Source organism: Tyto alba, unplaced genomic scaffold (assembly GCF_018691265.1).
Source record: "Tyto alba isolate M040663 unplaced genomic scaffold, T.alba_DEE_v4.0 Super-Scaffold_21, whole genome shotgun sequence".
NCBI classification, from domain to species: Eukaryota; Metazoa; Chordata; class Aves; order Strigiformes; family Tytonidae; genus Tyto; species Tyto alba.
In genome coordinates, this window is record NW_024881295.1 from 6,887,904 (window position 1) to 6,906,708 (window position 18,805).

The 18,805-nt window shown below is 40.1% G+C and overlaps 1 protein-coding gene across 5 annotated transcripts; it reads right to left on the minus strand.

The window, feature by feature from the left end:
- Positions 1 to 1,689: 1,689 nt before the first annotated feature.
- On the minus strand, positions 1,690 to 18,650 carry NUP50 (nucleoporin 50). Of its 5 annotated transcripts, none has more exons than XM_042795568.1 (9): positions 18,028 to 18,159; positions 17,123 to 17,215; positions 15,357 to 15,435; positions 14,126 to 14,209; positions 12,066 to 12,258; positions 10,155 to 10,817; positions 9,100 to 9,175; positions 7,945 to 8,063; positions 1,690 to 5,735 (listed from the first exon to the last, which is right to left on the minus strand). In XM_042795568.1, the coding sequence occupies exons 2-9, from the start codon at positions 17,170 to 17,172 to the stop codon at positions 5,533 to 5,535; spliced, it is 1,467 nt and encodes a 488-aa protein (XP_042651502.1). In that variant the 5' UTR covers positions 17,173 to 17,215; positions 18,028 to 18,159; the 3' UTR covers positions 1,690 to 5,532. The 5 variants fall into 5 exon arrangements, with proteins under 5 accessions (XP_042651502.1, XP_032841991.1, XP_032841989.1 ...); XM_032986100.2 differs by lacking the exon at positions 17,123 to 17,215 and adding an exon at positions 17,245 to 17,291; XM_032986098.2 differs by lacking the exons at positions 17,123 to 17,215; positions 18,028 to 18,159 and adding an exon at positions 18,323 to 18,650.
- Positions 18,651 to 18,805: the final 155 nt, after the last annotated feature.

Genomic DNA, 18,805 nt, shown 5'->3' on the forward strand with positions numbered 1-18,805 from the left:
AGGTTTGTCATCCAGCCCTCATCTACTGGCTAGCAAAAGAAGTTTGTCGCTCTTCTCCACCTAAACTTTAGTTGTCTTGTCTGTCTTGTGACCTTTCTATGAAGCAAGTACTTTACCAGATCGAGCTGTTTACCAAACTTTGAGCCTGAAGTCATTCACAGCTTCAAATGTTGTGTCATACACGAGGCTACGTTTCTCAAAATGACTTTGCAGGCTGTTGATCTTCATCCAGCTTCCAGTTTTGTCTTTCGCAGGAGATTGGTTTCAGCAGGTAGCCCGTCTGTCGATGCATCATTTGGATCATGATTAAAGTTTACTTGTCACCTTCACTGTTTGTCTGATGACATGTACACAGCCTTTAGCTTACTCTTGGTGTGCATTTCAGAGGAGTCTGTTTGGACTTCTCCGTGACTCGGCTGTTGTAACTAGTCTGCTGTGAGGGGCATTTTCCTGCTGGATCAGGGAAGAGTCAGATTTTGGACTAACAGAATGTTCTTAGAGTGTTGCACTGTCTTAGGCTGGATGTTCAGGACTTGCTGTCTCCTGCAGTTACTTTTGCCCCTTCCTGTTGTGCAAGTGGTAAAATCTTCAGTGAGTAGTAGCAAAGCATTAAGCATTAGAAGTCCCAGATTACCCCAGTCTGAAATGAGTAATAAGCTAGTTTGTGCTCTTGAGAATTGTTTTTATGGCTGCCGAAAGCTGGGGAGACTCTGTAAGCAGTGTTGGTTGTCTATTTTAAGGAAGAGATGTCCAAAATGTGGAATAATGCCAACATCCCAAGTGCATGAACTTGGTGTTTGGGTCTGGTTTATTTTTGTTGTTGGTGGTGGTAGTTTTTTGTTTGTTTTAAAAAAAAAACAAACTGGGCAATTTAGGTAGGAATGTGGTGCTCTATTGACAGCAACTGCATCCTTAAAACTGCAACACAGGCTCTTGGTTTTCCCAGTTGTCACAATTGTGGGGGAGATATCTAAATAGTCTTTGCTAACTGACAGTTGTATCCTCATGCAAGAAGTAGCTCCTGTTCGTGGGCATGGAGAGCTCCAGAACTGTAAACAGAATTAAGGCAGGGCTATGCAGTCCAATACCGGCTAACAGCAGAAGTGCAGGTGGGATGACAGGCGCTCCCATGGTCTCAGCAGTTCCTGGTGCATTGGAAAGACGATTGACACTTGTCATGACAAGTCTGTCTTGATTTTATTGTCTTCCCCCCCCACACACCCATTTGCCAAACTGTCACAAAACAAGGAAGAAAAGAATCACTGTGGCCTGGCTTTAGGACAGCACTTTTAGGCTAGATCTAAAATAAGTTCTACTTGTGTCGTCAGGCAACCACAGATTACTTTTGTTCTTGAATATTGTACGATTTAAGCGGAGGGATTTTTGGAGGTTGATCTCTACAGTCATTCTCTCAGCACGTCAGAACTAGCTTTTCTCTAGTCGAAGGCAGCCCCATCTCCTCCCTGGCGGCCGGTTCAGGTCGCTGACCTTGCAAGGCGGCGGCATTTTTGCTGAACTGGCTCTTCCCAATGCGGCAGGTTCCAGAGCGGCTGGAGGAGAGGGCAGGGCAGCAGCAGCAAGGCCGTGCACAGGACTGTCCCGGCAGGAGTCCACCTGCAGCAGGTGACTGTAAAATCCATTTTAATACAGTGTTATGCAGTCAAAGTGAAAGGGATACACACAAGACACTTATCTCCCATTCATTTATTCACATTTTCCATGGATTTTTGTACACTTCCTCAATGTGTTAGAACTAATGAAAACATTATTACATGACAAATTATGTGAAACTTAAGTATCCACTGAAAAATCCAGCAGTTTGAAATCTATTAACAAGTAACAAGTCGTCACATTCAGCATTTTCATTGGATTTATACTAGCTCATGCCACTTTAAATTGTTTTAATGTCAGTTAAATTTCTGCACACAGGCACCAGCTACAAAATTTTAGCATATGTAAATAAGTTAAGGCATCAGAAAGAAAGTCCTTACGGATGTTTTAAATGTTACAGTGCTGCAAAGGGAGCTGAACTGAAGTTCTTAATAGTAAAGCATACCTTCTGATCGGTTCGTGTTCTCCATGATCATTTGAACTGTAAATTTAAATTAAACTTTCACATCCATTAACCAGAAGGGATTACAGGAACACGCTGTTGTATTCCCATAGGTAATTTTAAGTATGTATTACAAAAAAAAAAAAACCTGTATATAACAATATTTTAAAATAAAATTAAAACGACTATAAAAATCTCCCTTGCAGATGATTCTGAGAATTAAACAAAGGGGATACTGATTTTCTGTTTTGGGGAGTGGGGAGACAAAAGGGAAAGGGAAGATTTCTAAGCAGATGAAACTTCAAAATTACAGCAGAAGGAAGAATGCGTGATCCATAAGCCACTCCAGCACCTATGTACATCTGAAACAGTGAAGGCATTAACTCAAATTAGGGAGGAAACTCACATCTTTAACATCAGGTATCTGATATCCAGCTGTTAAGTATATTAAGTATCTACTGAGATACAGGAATGCCTCATTGGGTTGGAATTCTGACCAAAATTCCTTCCTCATATAGCATGTGCCACTTTGTCAGGAAGGCATTAATATATTGATTTCTATGCTCTACACTAATTTTTGTTTTTAACTCACTTTAGGCCTTTATTTCTACGTAATAATCTCTGGCCTTTTACAGTATTTACATATTATTTTAATAATTCTTAACTAGAAACTGAAGCATCATCAAAAATTTGTTTTTATAACAGTACTGGAGAAGGGTTGTGCTTTAGAACTGAACACCAAGTGAGAAGTGTATGACTGACTTTTCCTGCTTCACAGTCCAGAGAATTTCAGGGTCACTATGAGTAACGCTGCTTAAAATCTCCAATTTGCAGTAAAATTCTTCCCTATTCTTTTAGTGGCAACTTTTCCCTGTAAAATGTTTAAAATTGTATGTTTATGCATATATTTGACATTCTAATTAACACAAGATTCCAATTGTGTACCTTCCCATAGCTTTACTGATAAACACGCATTGCTAAAGAATTAAGGTCTCATCCCAATCAGTCTTTTTCACAGCTAATGGAAGACATTACTTGCTACTGTGGATATAGTAAGGTTTAATTTTTTCCAACACAATTTATTACTATTCTATTTATTTTTCCTTACGCTGTGTGCTCACCCTCTAAATGTCCACCCTTCGAAACATGATGGAGAGGCATTAGCCCTTACTCAGTTTGCCAGCTTTAGAATTGGGCCAAACATGTGCATGCCAAACCCCAAGACTGCTTCACTTCGGAGGCGAATCTTAAGGATACATAGAAAGTTAAGTCTGTCTCTCGCTTAAGTTAATTGGTCCATATTTCAGTGGATGAAGGAACAGTTACAGGTCCATGAGCTTTCAGAAGGAAACAAACACAAACCCAAGACCACAGACACGATCTGTACAGGGATGCTCTTCAAGCCATGCCCAGTGCTCTAGCCTATAAACCTTTCTGTGTGGAGACATGTTTAAGACACTGCAGACAAAAGACAAATGCAAAATTAACTGAGCCCTTAGACATTAAACCTGAGCCTCTAATGAACTTTCAGGCAATGTTCTGCTTTTCATTCACACACAATTAACATGCATGCCTTTAGCTTTTGGCCTCTGAAGTAGGTATAGGCAAGACTTTTTTAAAAAAAAAAAAAAGCACGTTATTTTGAGGAAAGTAATGTCACTTGCTTTTAAGGGTTAAGTACTGAGCCAGATGCAAAAAGAAAAAAGGCACCAGTGTTTTTCAAATAATATCTGAAATGGTATCTGAGCTCCCTTTCCATGTGGAGTGTTAAAAATGCAATTCATGTGACCTCGGCATAGCTGTAATGTGAGCAAAGGCCTTTGTTCTTGAACTTTGGTCAAAAGGGCAACAGATTCTATAAAGTTTTTCCTCCTTTTAGTTAAGAGGGGGGAAAAAAAAGGCCATAACCTGAATTGTGCAGCCGTTTGTCCCCCTCGCAGGGAGCAGGTAGGTTGTGCTGCATCTAATCAAATGGTGCTGCTGCTTTTTCTCCACCCCTGGGATGCCACTACTGTGGATACCCAGGGCCCCTGTGAGAATTGCATCATGCTGCTTTTTTTTTAAAGAATGGAATTTCTCCTCTGTGCCACAGTAGCCAGAGGCAGGTTGGTATGTTTCTTCCATCACCCCAGAGCTGGTCTGTGTGACAGATCTGAGAACAGTTCAAGTTTAATTACCATCTAGCTCTAGAATAGTTGCCAGAGCTGGAAGTGAAGCAGAAAAACAATTGTTAGGGAAGGAGTTTCCAGCAAACAACATTTGAAAAAGAAAATAATTAAGTAACTAAACACAGTCTGATAAAACTTGAGAACAGAATGATATTCTGATCCACAAATTATTGCCATGTGGTTAATTTTAACACAGCTGAAAATTAAGTTATAGATTAACCCACTGATCCCTACTTACAACAGACAACTTGTCCTAAAGCTGCAAACTACTGCTTTACTTAATGTGATGCAGTAAAGCAGTCATTTTAGCACATGGGAAAAATAATTAAGACACACACACACATTTATGCATGTATTCTTGGTAAGGGCCAGAGGCAATATAAAGATCTATAAAAATCCTGAAATTTGTGAAAAGAGATATCTTCAGAAAAGTACTAGTAGCAAGACAAGTACAACATTTACAACTCTGCCTCTGCTGGGTTTCAGTTTTAGCCCAAGGGACTAGGGAAGAATACCTCAAAGGGACCATAATGGCAGTGCAACCCTTTGCCTCTGACTTGGGAGAAGTCAGTCAGTGCGTGCCTGCTGGGGCCGTGGTCCAAGATAAACAGTCTTCCAGTTGTCTGCTTGTACTATTGCACATCATTAGCTTGTTGCTACAGTAAGAACAGAAATGACAGTTCTTCTCTAAGAAACACTACTGTCAACAAAACTATGCAAGCAAATTTAATTCTCTGGAGATGCAGTCTCTGAGTCCCAAAAGCACACGAGTCTGTACGAGTTAAAACACAGTACAATACACACTATCCTTCTTGGGGTACAGTGTTGTCACCGAGTTTGAAAAATTAGTCTCACCAGAATGAGAGACCAATTGAAATTAAAAATCTGGAGTCTGGAAACAGTTTCAACAGGTAAACTTCAACATCCTCCCTTCTCAAAACAGGAGGCTGTTGCATTGCACCACAGTCTGTGAGGAAGGTCTGGTACGATATTTTTGAACTCTGATTTCAGTCCATTCGGTCAAATCGACCGCTGTTAAAAACATGCTTTAATTTAAATCAGTACGTGCTTTTATCCAGAAGAGGGTCCCGCATTTAGATGTTGAAAAATGAGGGAGCACAGTCCAACACTTGTGTTCTGTTAAAGCTTTTATTAGCTAGTTTAGCTTTTCCTCACAGAATTTTTCCAAAATTCCTAGAACAGTTCTTAATATCAGAGTAGAGAGTTAAGTGTTCAAGTGAAGTTATGGAAGAAAAAAAAAGAGCAGCAGCAGTTAGGCAATAATTCCTCAAATCACTGACTGCAACTTATTTAAGCCTCCTTTTTCTCCAGTAAGATTTTGTGCAACTCATCTGCATCCTCACTGGTTTTCACCCTTATTAACATAGTGACAGGAACAGCTGGATTCTTCTCATCGATCGGTGGATTAGGAACACAAACTATAAGAACATTGTTTTTTCCGGTTCTTGTACATGGCATCTTAGGTGGAATTAAAACATTCAACAGTATGTTTCCTGCATACGAGGAGGAAAAAAAATTACAGTTAGCAATTTTTCAGCTTTTACTGCAATACAGATGTTAGTATACTTACTAAAGAGGGATTTATGTTTGTGTTTGGAAGGAAGGCAATTCACAAATGTCTCATACTTGTCTTATTCTTCTCTAATATCTGCTCATGGCCACTGTTCTCAAAGATTTCTTTCCTCATTAGGAATGAGGAAATGTCTGAAAATACTGTGTCCTCCTTTTTTAAAGGGAGGAGCCTGAAGAATATCAAATGATAGTAGGGACACACAGGAAAGAGAGAAGGGGACAGGGGAGAAGCAGCAAATGAGGAACCCAGTCACAGTGCTTAGTTTATGCTTATGCAAGTTACTCATTCTGACCACCAAGCGCAGTTCATAAGCAGAAGCACAATGTTAGCTTTAACACACAGACAGACATGTTAATCGAAAATTGGACAAACTATGGTGGAATAAGTAACTTTGTATCCTCAAATCGTAAAACACAGCTGATGTGGTCTACCACCGGGTTACTAACAGCAGCTCTACATCAACTTGTTAAACTGTGTAGTGAGTTTGAGAGCTTCAGGATTAGTGGTCTATTAAAACAGTTGCAAACAAACTCAAATCTGCTTCCAAGGAAGATGCACACATTTTGTAAACCTGGTAAATAGTTCAGAACACGGAAGTAGTATTTAGGGAAAAGTCAGTCTTCACCTTCCTTTCCAGTTCAGTTTTTCAACACAGTGAGATTTTTAGGAAAGGATTATAGCACTGTGTGAAGATAGCAAAAAGGAAAGCGCGCATCACTATGACTGCAGCAGTTTCTAGAAACCAATGCTTGGAAACACCAAGCTGAAATGTCTTAGCATATGAGCTGAAGAAAAAGGAAAGATTTCCTAATACATCACCTCAGATGAAGGTAGAGGGAATGTGAATCAACATCATGAAAATTAGCATCAGCTGAGTGAAAATCAAGACTCATGTTAAAGAGTAGGTAACATGGAGAAAGCAAGTTTTCATCTGCTCTATTCACCACATTCAAACCCCCAAGGGAAATGCTGAAAGCACTGACAACTCTGCCATACATCTGCCTTCAGTTTTAATGCTAAGAACTGCTCTTTATCTGGCAAACCTTCTCTCCACGGAAAGAAGTTAATGATTTAGAGTTGACTAATACAGGAGCCCCAGTCTCACCGGGTATTTGAGAACTGCCCCAATGGGCCTGCAGGGACATCACACAGACTTGGAGTGCACTGTAAACTGGAATCAAGGTGAGATTTACCCATGGCCTACAGTGCAGCATGGCTTAGCCCTCAGGTCTTCTATAAGCAGAATATTTATTCTATTTTAGGCAAGTTGTCAAGTGCACCTGAACCCCACATGCAAGTTTGTTGAAATTAGGTACTAGGGTGTAGCAGAGTTTCTCAACAGTGGATATCAAAACATTGATTTGCAATTTAAGTGTGTAAATACTCTTCAGCCAGAACATTAAAAACTTTAATGCATCAAGTCCCCCTAACTTCCAAAAGCAAAGAAAGAGCTGGGTTTGTCTCTCTTTAGTTAGCTGTGTGCGTTAACATTGATCTCAAAAGATATTCTGAGGAGGAACTATCACACTACAGGCTACTCTAATTCTGTGGAGTCAACCCACCAGTTGTGATCCAGCTGAAGTCAACCAAAACACAGTTCAACAGCTGGACTTCTGCATGGGTTCTAAGAGCACTGCATATGGCAAACCCCTGCGTGCCTGATCTACAGAACACTCCCCTTCACCTCCAAGCACAACAGACATCTGTCCACATGGCCAACTAGTTACAGATTCAGGATGAATTGCAGACAAATGTCAGTCGGCCTACATCTTAGCACAAAATTTGTTCCTCTTTGTTTATCACACCTGATACATATATACTTCATTGTGGATCTTAAGACACACTTCAAAGCCACTCAACAAGTTGGGGATGGAGAAAAGCTATTAAAAAAGGGCTGGGGAGGAATACCCAAACATACACCATAACTTTTTACTTCCTTGCACTGCTTCATGTACACTATTTTGTAACAGTCATTAGAGACGTCTGATTGCTTGTTCAGTACTTAAAATTACTCAAAAAAAGTAGAAAGGTTTTCACTAATCATGTCCGTTAGGCTGTGTAACAAAAAAATCCTAAAGCTTAGCAAGGAATTTCACATCAAGACTTGCGACTAGAAGAAATCCACTTACCTAAATTGGTATCTGCTCGGACTAGGAGTTGAGTTTTTTCATTTCCTGCTGGTTTTAAGTGTAATGTTCCTACACCTTTTTCTTTAAATTCATTATCCTTTTTGTAGAACAGTTTGCACCTGTGCAAAAAAAAAGATAGATCCTAAATACAAAGACAGATCCTAAAAAACAAAGATAGATCCTAAATACACACACACATATGTACACATCTGACTCATGGTAAGCCAACAGTTTAACAATAATCAGGAGTTAACATGCTATGAGTAGCATAAATCTTTATTCTTCTTGACCTTGTTTCATGTGCTAACAGAAAGTACTTCCAGTTCAGAAAGAGAAAGTTAATTATTACTTTCAGGGAAAAATAAAATGCACAGAAACCTGTACTCAGGGTCTCTAACGAGTAATAACTGTAAGCTACTGTTTAATAACATTAATTACAAAATCATAAGAACTTGGTATATTATTCTGAAGTTATAATAGGACTTTTATGTAAAATTCAAAAACATTTTTTAAGTGAAGCTCTAATAAACCAAGTGCCATTCTTTATAAATTAGCACACACATTCTCTCAGATAAAGCAAATGAGTTTTTGTAGAAGGACAAATTGTGTGCGAAGTGTTAAGCAGACATGCAATTACTTGGACTAATGAACATGCTTTGAAAAACTGCTTCCCGTAGAGTTAGTCTCATTTTGAACTTTAAAGTACAACTTGTTCACTCCTCCATACAACAATGAGCATTTTCCAGCTGAAGAGTCTCATTTTAGGCTGTGCAAATAGCTGAGCACCTGAGTGATTTTTCAGAAGTACAGTATGTTACACCTGTGGTACAAGCCCTGCAGTTTAAACTTACAAAACCTGATGAAGGCAGAAACATCTTAATTTCTAAAAGAACTGATCACAAATAGAACACAAACTAGCTGTTAGCACTGTGTCCGAGATAGTAAGATCTTACACATTTTTTCTCTGTTACCAACTGTTCTACAAGTGGAACTTCACATTCCATATGCCTTCCTACCAAGCTTTAACAACTAGGAAGGCAAGAACGTGCATGGCATTAGTTATGTCCTACAGTGGTGAAGAACAGCAATATGCAGGTATGACTTTTACTCTCCTAGTCGCAATTCTATTCACTATTCCAAGTTAAAGTCACTTACTTCTTTGAGTAGAAAGCATCATCTTCTTTTATTTCATTGACAATGACTTTTGGTGGCTCTTCTTCCTCCTCTTCTCCTTTAAATAAGAAGTTTTAATACGTTAATGTTGTGAGCATATAATCTGGAAGGTAGTTTTGGCATTGTATTACAACTAGCTCATGCATGCTATAATTTGACATACACGTGTGGCCTGTCAATGATTGCCAAAATATGTGGCTCAAAATGTGGGCTCTGAAGCAGCTCGGGCTACGGAAAAGAAATCTTACTTTCTTTTCATTCGGCCTCAAACAACTTTATGCTCATCTTCACTTTGAATGGGATGAAAAGACCCAATCCCCACCAGATAATCCAAACCAAAAAATATAAAGCTTAACAAGTCAAATTTAAGTCAAAACCTTCTGTCAGGGGGGAAAAATAGTTATAACATTTCAAAGAATAGTCTCCACAAATGGGTCCAAATAATGCATAATAAATAATTCCAACAGCCAGGTTTAATTTGAGGGGAGTTAGTTGCAGGAATGACAGCCATGAGACAGTGGCAGGATTATGCCTCTCCAGTCCCTCAACTGCTAGGATTTCCATCAGCTTATGTAAATAGCAGAGTAAAACTGTCAGGTAGTATGTAACTTTGTTGGCCTCACAGTCTATTCAGTAAGATTTATGAAATTGTTCTCCATCTTATGCGTTTTACTAAGGGGAATCTCTCGACAAACCTATTGGGAAAAGCAGCAGGATTGAAATGTCCTGTAGGATCAAAGATGAGCATACCAGTTGCTTTAAATTTCATCAAGTCTTGTATTCAGCTAAAGAATTGTTTTCTATTACAGAAAGTATAAATCTGACAGAAATACATAGGTTTTCATAACCATAATTTTAGTGTTACTTAAACAGTATGCGAGACTGGTATTTCCAGATAAGTGGTACAGTTTTTGACTTTCAAATTCAAGAACAATTATGATCGAGTTCAACTTAGTATTATTTCATCTTTGCAGTATTCTTAACTCATATACATTCACAGTTTACCATTAAAAATCATCATTTTAAATAGATTTTACCTTTATCATCACTATTGCCACTTTCTGTCTGAGCTTCCAATACACTGGTGGATACTGCAGTGACAGACTTAGCCTGGTTTGCATCTTTTCCAAACAAACCTGAATTCCCAGGAGAAAATGAGAAACTACTAAGTGTTCCTGACCCGAGGGAACCCAAAACAGAACTGTCGACACTCTTCCCAAAATTAAATGAGACAGTTGATGTAGCTCCTAACGATGGGTCTTTTTTTTCTGATGCAGCTTCAGGTTTTTTGTCCGAGGTATCCTCACTTTTGTTGTTGTTAAACAAAAACGTTGATCCTTGCTGTAGCTTTGAATTCCCAAACGCAGAAACAGACTGAGAGACAGGTGTCTTGTTGCTTTCAGTTTCAGAGCCACTATCACTACTGCTTCCGTGTTGCTGTTCGATATTTGCTAAATACTTCTCATAGTCTCTAAAAATAGGTGTCAGGTCACATAGTGGGTTTGTGTTTACATGCTTAACTATCCAGTCACGCACAGAACAGTTTAAAGCTGCTAACTGTTTGTGGTAAACACTAGAGCTACAGACTTTACTCTGAGCATAGCCAGATGAGGACGGTTGACTGCCACCATTAGCTTTGGGGCTTGCAGCCTTTTTCTCAGTAAATGCAGTAGTAGTAGGACCATTTGACATTGTGGATCCTAATAGAAAAAAAAGACGGTTTAGAACATTTTTTTTTCCATCAAACAGTTCTCCTGAAAGCCTAACTAATGTTCTCCATCTCTCTATCAAATCACTCATTCTTGCTCAGTTGTGTACCTTCTCTTGGACCACAACACTGTGTCCCAGATACTGTGGTACAAGTAAACAGCCAGTGCTGTGAAACAGACCTAAGCTCACTAAGCTTAGAAAAAGTAAATTAGTTCAGGGATAAACAAAGTAGATGGAGCACAGAGTTGTTTTAAAAAAACCCAAAACACCAAAGAAATCTTGTACAGAGTAACACTAAAAAAAAAAGGCAGCTTTGCATTTCATCAAAACCTCCAAAACCTTGATTCAAGCTTTACCAAGCTGTAACAGTTATTAAAACAAAATATTCAGTTATCTTTTGCACATTTGAATGGTTTCTGTATAAGAAACATTATAAGCAAATTAAGAAAATCCTCATTAAGTATTTTAGTTAAGCTCACTAAAATCTAAATTACTCTAAACTTCAAACTCCACCTTTTCTATTCTGTGGCATGCTGACTCTAAACACTGTGGTATGGTTAACATTTCTTCATCTCCAACACACAAAGGGACAGAACTAATATTCAGGTACTACCAAAGCATAAGACTAGAGTTAGACTTGCCAGAATACTGGAAATGTCTTAAAATATAGGTATAAATGTAACAGATAAAATTCCAGTAAGACTTTGCAATACAAGATGTACAGAGGAAAAAAGGTCACAACTTCAGCTATGCAGCATTTATTTACAAAGAACTGCAAAAAATTACAGAAACAAGATCTTAAAAAAAAAAAAATATCATATGAAGAAATTGCAGTCCTACTATAAATGGACATTCTCCATTAGCTTGCTTGTTTGGGTTTTTTTAAATTAAATTCAGAAAACTGGGACGATTATTTAACTGGAATATATCATCAGCTGTTTATACTATTCAGTGTCTTATGCCAGTGTCTTCCATTCCCGTTCGTGCCTACAAAGCTTTTACGTCCAGTATTAGATCAAACATGAATTTAGCTTCCACCTCTTAAAACTGCATATATTTGGTAATTTGACCCTCCAGCAGTCTAAAATCTTTTTAAGAAATCATACAAAGTGGAATAGAGTCTCAAAATAGAATTACAGGGTGGTTTGAATTTGTTTTCTCACTATTAAAATAACCCTACAGATTTTAATTTTAGGGCTCAATTTGTCGATAAATATGTATGCTTATTTAAAACTTACCAAATGCTGATTGTGTTTCAGAGGTGGTCTTTAAACTGCTGAAAGAAGGAGTGCTAGAGACACTACTGCTTCCATTTGACAGCCCATCCAAAGACTTTATTCCTGCACCATTACCAAATCCGCTGAAGCCACCTTCTTTTCCAGAAGGCGATACAAAGCCTTTAAACCCTTTAAAAGCTCCTCCACTTTCAGACTGGGGAGGGAGAAAAAAAAAAACAAACAAAAAACAACACAGACAACCAGTTACATATATATATATATATGTATATGTATCCTCCACAAAAATCCTATCCCCACTTGATATTCCATTTATTTTACCCTGGTTCAGTGTGTCATTTCATGCGTTATTCTAAGCTATGTACACAACGTTATTAGCTTCCTTATGACACATATTGCTACTATTTTTAAAGGACTCAGATGGTTGGTATGAAAATAAACTAGATCTAGGAAGTGGATACATAAAAGTTGTTCAGAGCAGCGGATGTGTTTAACTACCTATTTAGACATTCATAGCATCTTGTTTTCTTTAAATAATTACATGGCAATATATAATTGAACTTATTTTTAGCAACTCTTAGCATTTACAACCACAATTAAGAGTCCAAGACTTCAAGTTGCTTATCAAAACTGTATTTTTTAGTCACCTATGTAATGTTTAAGTTAACCAAAATATTCCAACGTGACTGATGGGAGAAGCAAAGATAGACTGTACTTGATGACATAATATGTATGTTTTCTGCAGCCTTTTCATTACCTAGTTCTGAACACTACCTTTACAGCCACATTGTTTTATGGTTCAGTTTCTTACATATTTTTAAGACATAGTGTGATTAACACGCAAACGAGCACTGACACTTTTAGGTACTATGTTTGAGGTAACAAGCACTCATTACTGAAAGTGAACTTTCAATGTCTCTGAAAAACCATCAGCAGAAAAGCAGAATTGCTTTTGAGTTTCATCTGCTTTTGTCATTGAAGAAATAGCAAAACATACTCATTTTAGGTTCTATACCAGTATCTAGCCTTGTGGGTATGGGCTTTTTTGTTTGTGCTTTACCTTTTCCAGTGCAGTCCTGTGTTTCTCATTTCTAGGTAGCTATTTTTATTCTGTCTCGGATAGATCCTACCTGCCTCTCTCTCTGGACATTCAAGTTACACTGCAGTCTTTTTCTTTGCAGCATTATGTTTCCTACATTTAGGAACATCAGTAAATTTCAAGTTTACCTTTTTGTAAATATGTCACAGGCTTCTTATGCAACCTCAGGTGCCCTGCCATCTCTTTTGCTTTTAAGACTCAGCCTATCCTAGCTCTTCTGCCAGCTTTGATCTCTAACAGCTGACTGCCAGCCTCCTGACTATATTTTCTCCAATAACCTGGTCTCCTTTCTCAGCCAGCTCTGTTCTTCCTATTTCATTTGCCCCTGAATCCCTCCTGTTCAAATTGTGGTTTATGTCTTGCATCACCTCTTCCCAGTACAATCCTTTAATTAACTACATCCTCTACCACATTTGTGGCTAAAACTACAATAGGCAAAAGTAGGATAAGACATCTTCCTCATTTCAGAAGGAAAATCAAAAGCACAGCAGTAGCAGCATTCTTAACAAGAGGCATGGTTTTCACACTCAGAACAGCTTACTGTTTGGCGTTTACTTATTTAGCCTCTGAGACATCCCCCAGCCCTCGAGTACGGAGAACCAGTAATTTCTGATTTCCAGGTTTCCGTCTCTGCAAAGAATTAAACTGGAGCTGTTTGAATGTTATTTTACCCATCTGTAGATGACATTGTGTAGGAAACACTCTGCATTTATTACTTCAAAAATATACATCTCTCTTCACACAGTCAATACTAATATTGACCATTTTTTGTTCTAGCCTTATACTTGCTATGGAACGGTAAGCAATAATTAATTTGCATGTATGAGCTGACTAGTTGCGTATACCTTCTAAATGGTAGCTTTATACAGTATTATTACAAGCCCAAATAAGTAAAACCTGAGCACACATGTCATATTTTGCAGCTGAGTCAAACTACAACACTAATGCTCAGTGATTACATTACCTCTGATCCAACATTTCGGCGCTTTGCCTTTTTAATAGCTCTGTTCTTCAGGACTTCTTCGCTAGCTACTGAGAATGTTCCCACCTTTAAGAAGCCATTATAGCATTATTAGTGAAATTCTCAGAATGCATAGTCATCACTGTCTGAAGAGATGGCCAAGGGAAGTTTTTGAACACAACTGTAACACTGCTCCCTAACAAATAAGGGAAGGAGTTAAAAAAAAAAAAAAATACACCCAGAAAATAGAGTACTGTGATTAGCTTGCCAGCTACTTGGACATTAGTTGATACTTTCAAAATTCTGTCTTGTTCTGCATGAAATCTCTCTTTCTGCAATCACAATTTTATGATGACAAATAATTCATTTTTTTTTATAACAAATCCCGAAGGTTATCTTTGCTGAAGGTAATCTGTCAGTATTCTACTGTTACAAACAATTTTCAGTTTCGGGAAGGTATACTGAGATGCACTGCTGTAAGTCAGTCTGCTGCACCTCAAGTACTAGCAAAGGCAGCTAATTACTACCCTGTAATAAATGAGGAAATTAGTTTTCTTATATTCAAATTTCTGGAAGAGTACTGTCAGTTTTCTTTCTTACATTTTATAGGCCTAATTATTTAATACCTTCAGTAGCACAAAAGCTAGCACAGTTTGTTTAGAGATAATACATGAATCGTAAGTATGAGACACTAAACATGAAAATCTCTTTTCACAATCAGATGAAACATATCATTTGACTGTTTGCTTAATTCCTCTGGCTGTGTATGGACATTCAGCTAAGCTCTCCAAATTAATGTACTTCTGAAATGAACTATTACTGACCTTTTTTTAAAAAAAAAAAAAAAACAAAACAAATAAACAAAAAAAAGAAAAGGCATGAAGAAAATTTACCTCAATAAATCAAAACTGCTTTTTTTGTGAACTTAATAAATACCCATCACACATTTGAAGAGTTCAAAAGCATCATGCATTTTAAAAAGCCTGGGCTTCCCTTTAGGAATGTAAAGTTCCTTTCCCCTGAGCTGCTGATGTCATTTTCACTGTTAAAAGCTGCTTTGCCATATGGTCTGCATATATTGGAAGCTTTAAAAAAAAGTCACTTATATAAAATCATATTTAATTGCTACATTTTTAACCAATTTCACCATATATTTTACCCACAAGATAAATAGCACATGTAAGTAACTACCCTAATACCTGCAAAGGTGGGGGGGATGTAATGCATATCTTACCTCCTCAGCTTCATCCTCCTGATCCCAGTTTCTGTCAGTCAGTTCCTTCTCTGCAATTCTCTTTGCCATTTTTCCACACCTGTGTGGAAAAAAAAAAAAAGAATCAATTGCACATAAATTAAGTTCTAAGCAACAGTGATCTTCACTTTGTATTACTTCAAAAAAATAATGGGAATCAGAGAGAATATAAAAGTAGGTCAAAATTGGAATGACAGTTGAAAACCAATTGTTTCTATCAACTGCTGTGACAACAACAATCAACAGCACTTGAGATTAAAGTTGTGGTGATAAGCCATATTTGATCTTAAATTTAAGCAACAATAGAAACATGCAGTTCAGTTAAGGGGTAAGTTTTCTTTAGCAGCAATGCTAGCTAGAGAAATTCCTTTCAGTCCCATCACCCATATATCTGGTCACCACTTACACTGAAGGCCTGCAGAAAGCAAAAATATGGGAAAAAGATCTGGTTAAAATGTTCCATATTCCACTCCATCTTGCCTCAGGATAGCCATGTAAGCAGCAAGAGAAAAGCAAGCTACTTTATAGCATCTAAAATAAATATTGATGAGGACCTACTGAAGCAACTAGATAGAAAGCTTGGGTAAGAATGAAGACAATGCTCTTCTACAAAAAATAGGATCACTAGAGCATTACTAATTAGAAATCTGAAAATTTCTATTACAAATAAATTATTCTTCCTCCAAAGGACACAAAGTGTATCATGGATTTCAGAGCAATTGCTGTAAGCAGCTAAACATCATTTTGCTAGCTACCTCTGCAATGTAAAAGAAAATCAACTTTGGAGAAGGAATGTTTGTAATAGTTCTAACTTCTGAGTTCCATTTTACTAAAGTACCAACTTATCAGCTCTATACAAAACCAAATAATTAATCCAGCTATATTTTGTATCTGTAAAGACTTGGCAAGCAATCGCATTACTCAAATTTTATATGAAGAAAAGTTTTTTTTACTATGTTTAGATCATCTGACACTAAATATGAAAACTTTTCAAATAAAAGATGTAGTTTTGTAGCAATTTAAGTCTCAAGTGAGCACAAAAAATAAAGCTCTTCAAAAAACCCTCTTAGGTTTGTGATTAAGACCTGGCCAGATAAAAAAAATTCCACAAACAGTTGAATTTCAGAGCCAAAAATGATAACGAAACATTGTTACAGAACATCTTGTTCAGTCAGTGAAATATTTTAAAACAGAACAGTAAATCCAGCTGCACAGCAGTCTTGCAGAGATCACACGTCAAAGTAATGAATTTTGGTCTGACACACTTCACAAATAAGGTCAAGTTATTAGGATCTTTTGGAAGTACAGTGACAAAAGATTGTTTTGTGTAAACGCTTTAAAACACCCTAATCCACACCACCCTGAACATAGAGCGGTTACCGTGCACTGCCCGATTCTCTCCAGACTGGGGAACTGTTTAAATCAAAACCAGTAAAAAAAAAAAAAAAGGCAAAACAAACAAACAAAAAAACCCCCACAACTTATCTTCAAGTCATATTGGCTCCCCAGTTGTTTCCCACAAGGGTATACAAACACTTGCAACCAGAGGAATACAAGATTGCATCTCTTTGGCAGCAGCTGCAGCTCAAAGGCTAGTAAAACCTAGAATTACACCATCGGATTCCACAGAAGATCAAATTACCACTGTTAACCCCACCACTGAAGCAGGACAAGCACATTAACTCTTCTGTTTATACTGACAAGTGGGGTAAACCTGTTGTCCTTGGCTCCACGTTCTTTGCACCTACCTGTGTTTGCGTGATTTCTCTACATCAATACTGAAAACAGGATCTAACATAGATGAAAACAGAAGCAAGAAAATCCTAGACACATTTTCTAACCTGTGAAACAAGCAGCAACATAAACCCACCTCTGTCTGATATTCACAACCTTCCAGAAGTTTTAATAATAAATGTTCTGAAAAGATTGAGATGGGAGTATTTAAATAGAGCTGTTTCTCAAAAAAAAAAAAAGTACAAGACGTTTTGCTGAACTACTAATATCCACCTGGTAACTACAGCTGCCCTACTTAACGCAGCAGTCGGAGAACAAGACCTAATTTAACATTTGCGCGCCACAAACCTCCCCCCCCATCCACCACAAGGCTACAAAAATCGCCGGACTGGGGCGCCCAACCCAAAACCAGGCGGCGGAAGAAGTCCCCGGTCCCTCAGCGCGCCGGCGGGGTGCGGAGCCCCCCCCTTTCCCCGTGCCCACCCCCGGCCGGGCAGGGCCGCGGGGTGAAGCCGCCCGGCAGCCGAGCCGCGCTTCTCCTTTCCCGAGGAGACCTTCGGCGCAGGCTCCCTCGCTTTAACGAGAGACTCGGTGCCTCCCCGAAGGCCCAGCCGCAGCCCCCCCCCCCCCCACCCCGCACCATACCATCCCCCGTGTCCGTCCCCACCCCCCCCCCGTCAGACAGCACCTCCGCGCCTTGAAAACAACTGGATGTGATTTATGTATTTCTCCCCCCCCCCCCCCCATCTCCGCCTCGGTGCACCTCGCCAAAACGCCACCTCCCCCCGCCTCCACCGCGAACCAGGCCCCACGGCGCCGGGAGGCTCCAAGGGCGAGCTCCCTCCCTACTTGGCATCCCCCCCCCCCCCCCCCCAGGCTCCTGTTCCACGCCCGCGGGTGACATTCGCTGCCACATCACCCCTTCTCCTCGCCCCCGTTTTGAAATCTACGCGCTTTTTCTCCAAGGAAGTCGCCCCCGGGCGGGGAGGCCCTGCGGGGAAACCCCCCCCCCCCCCCGCCGCGGTGGGAGGCGCACACGGCCAGCCGCCCCGCCGGGAACCGGTACCGGTACCGGCTCCCCCCCGGGCACGCCCGCCCGCCGGCCCCGGCCCTACCCCGCCGTCTGCCCCGTCCCCCCCCCCCGCACCGCACACCTAAAAGGCACCGGGGCTGGCGGTTCCGCGAAGGGAGGGCAGGGCCGAGCGGGCACTCACCCCGTGGGGCCGGGCGGGCGGGAGGCTCTCCCCCCGGGAGCGGAGCGGAGCGGTGCGGGGCGGCGGGGCCGCGGCTGCGGCGGGCGGGAGGCGGAGTCTGCTCACAGGGGCTGCCCGGGCCCGCCGCCTGCTCACCATCCCCCGGCCGGGCCCTTTGCTGCGGTGGATCACCGGCGTCGCTTAACCCGGCGTCAGGCCGCCGCCATTTTGTCCCTCCTGAAAGACGGGGAAGAAATAAAATAAAAAAAAAAAAAAAAAAAAAAAAAAAAAAAAGAGAGAGAAGGTCCGTCCACCGCCGGCCCCGCGGCCACCCCCGCCGCGCATGCGCCGCCGGAGGGGAGGGGGGAGAGGCGCGGGGGGGGTGTAAGGAAAGAGAGGGGCGGAGTCAGCGGGCTAGCAGCCTGCCGATGAGTCGCGAAGCACGTGGGTTCCCGCTGCCCAATGGGCAGGCTCGTCTTGCTCAACGGCCGGCCGGGCCGCGCA

What these genes read in the sequence shown, in the direction of transcription:
- NUP50 (XM_042795568.1), bottom strand. Translation starts at nt 17,172, where the DNA reads ATGTTAGATCCTGTTTTCAGTATTGATGTAGAGAAATCACGCAAACAC. An exon ending in TGAAACACAATCAGCATTTG is followed by an intron (nt 10,818 to 12,065) that starts GTAAGTTTTAAA and finishes TTTTTCTATTAG; the next exon opens with GATCCACAATGTCAAATGGT. An exon ending in GATGCTTTCTACTCAAAGAA is followed by an intron (nt 8,064 to 9,099) that starts GTAAGTGACTTT and finishes TTTTTTGCACAG; the next exon opens with GTGCAAACTGTTCTACAAAA.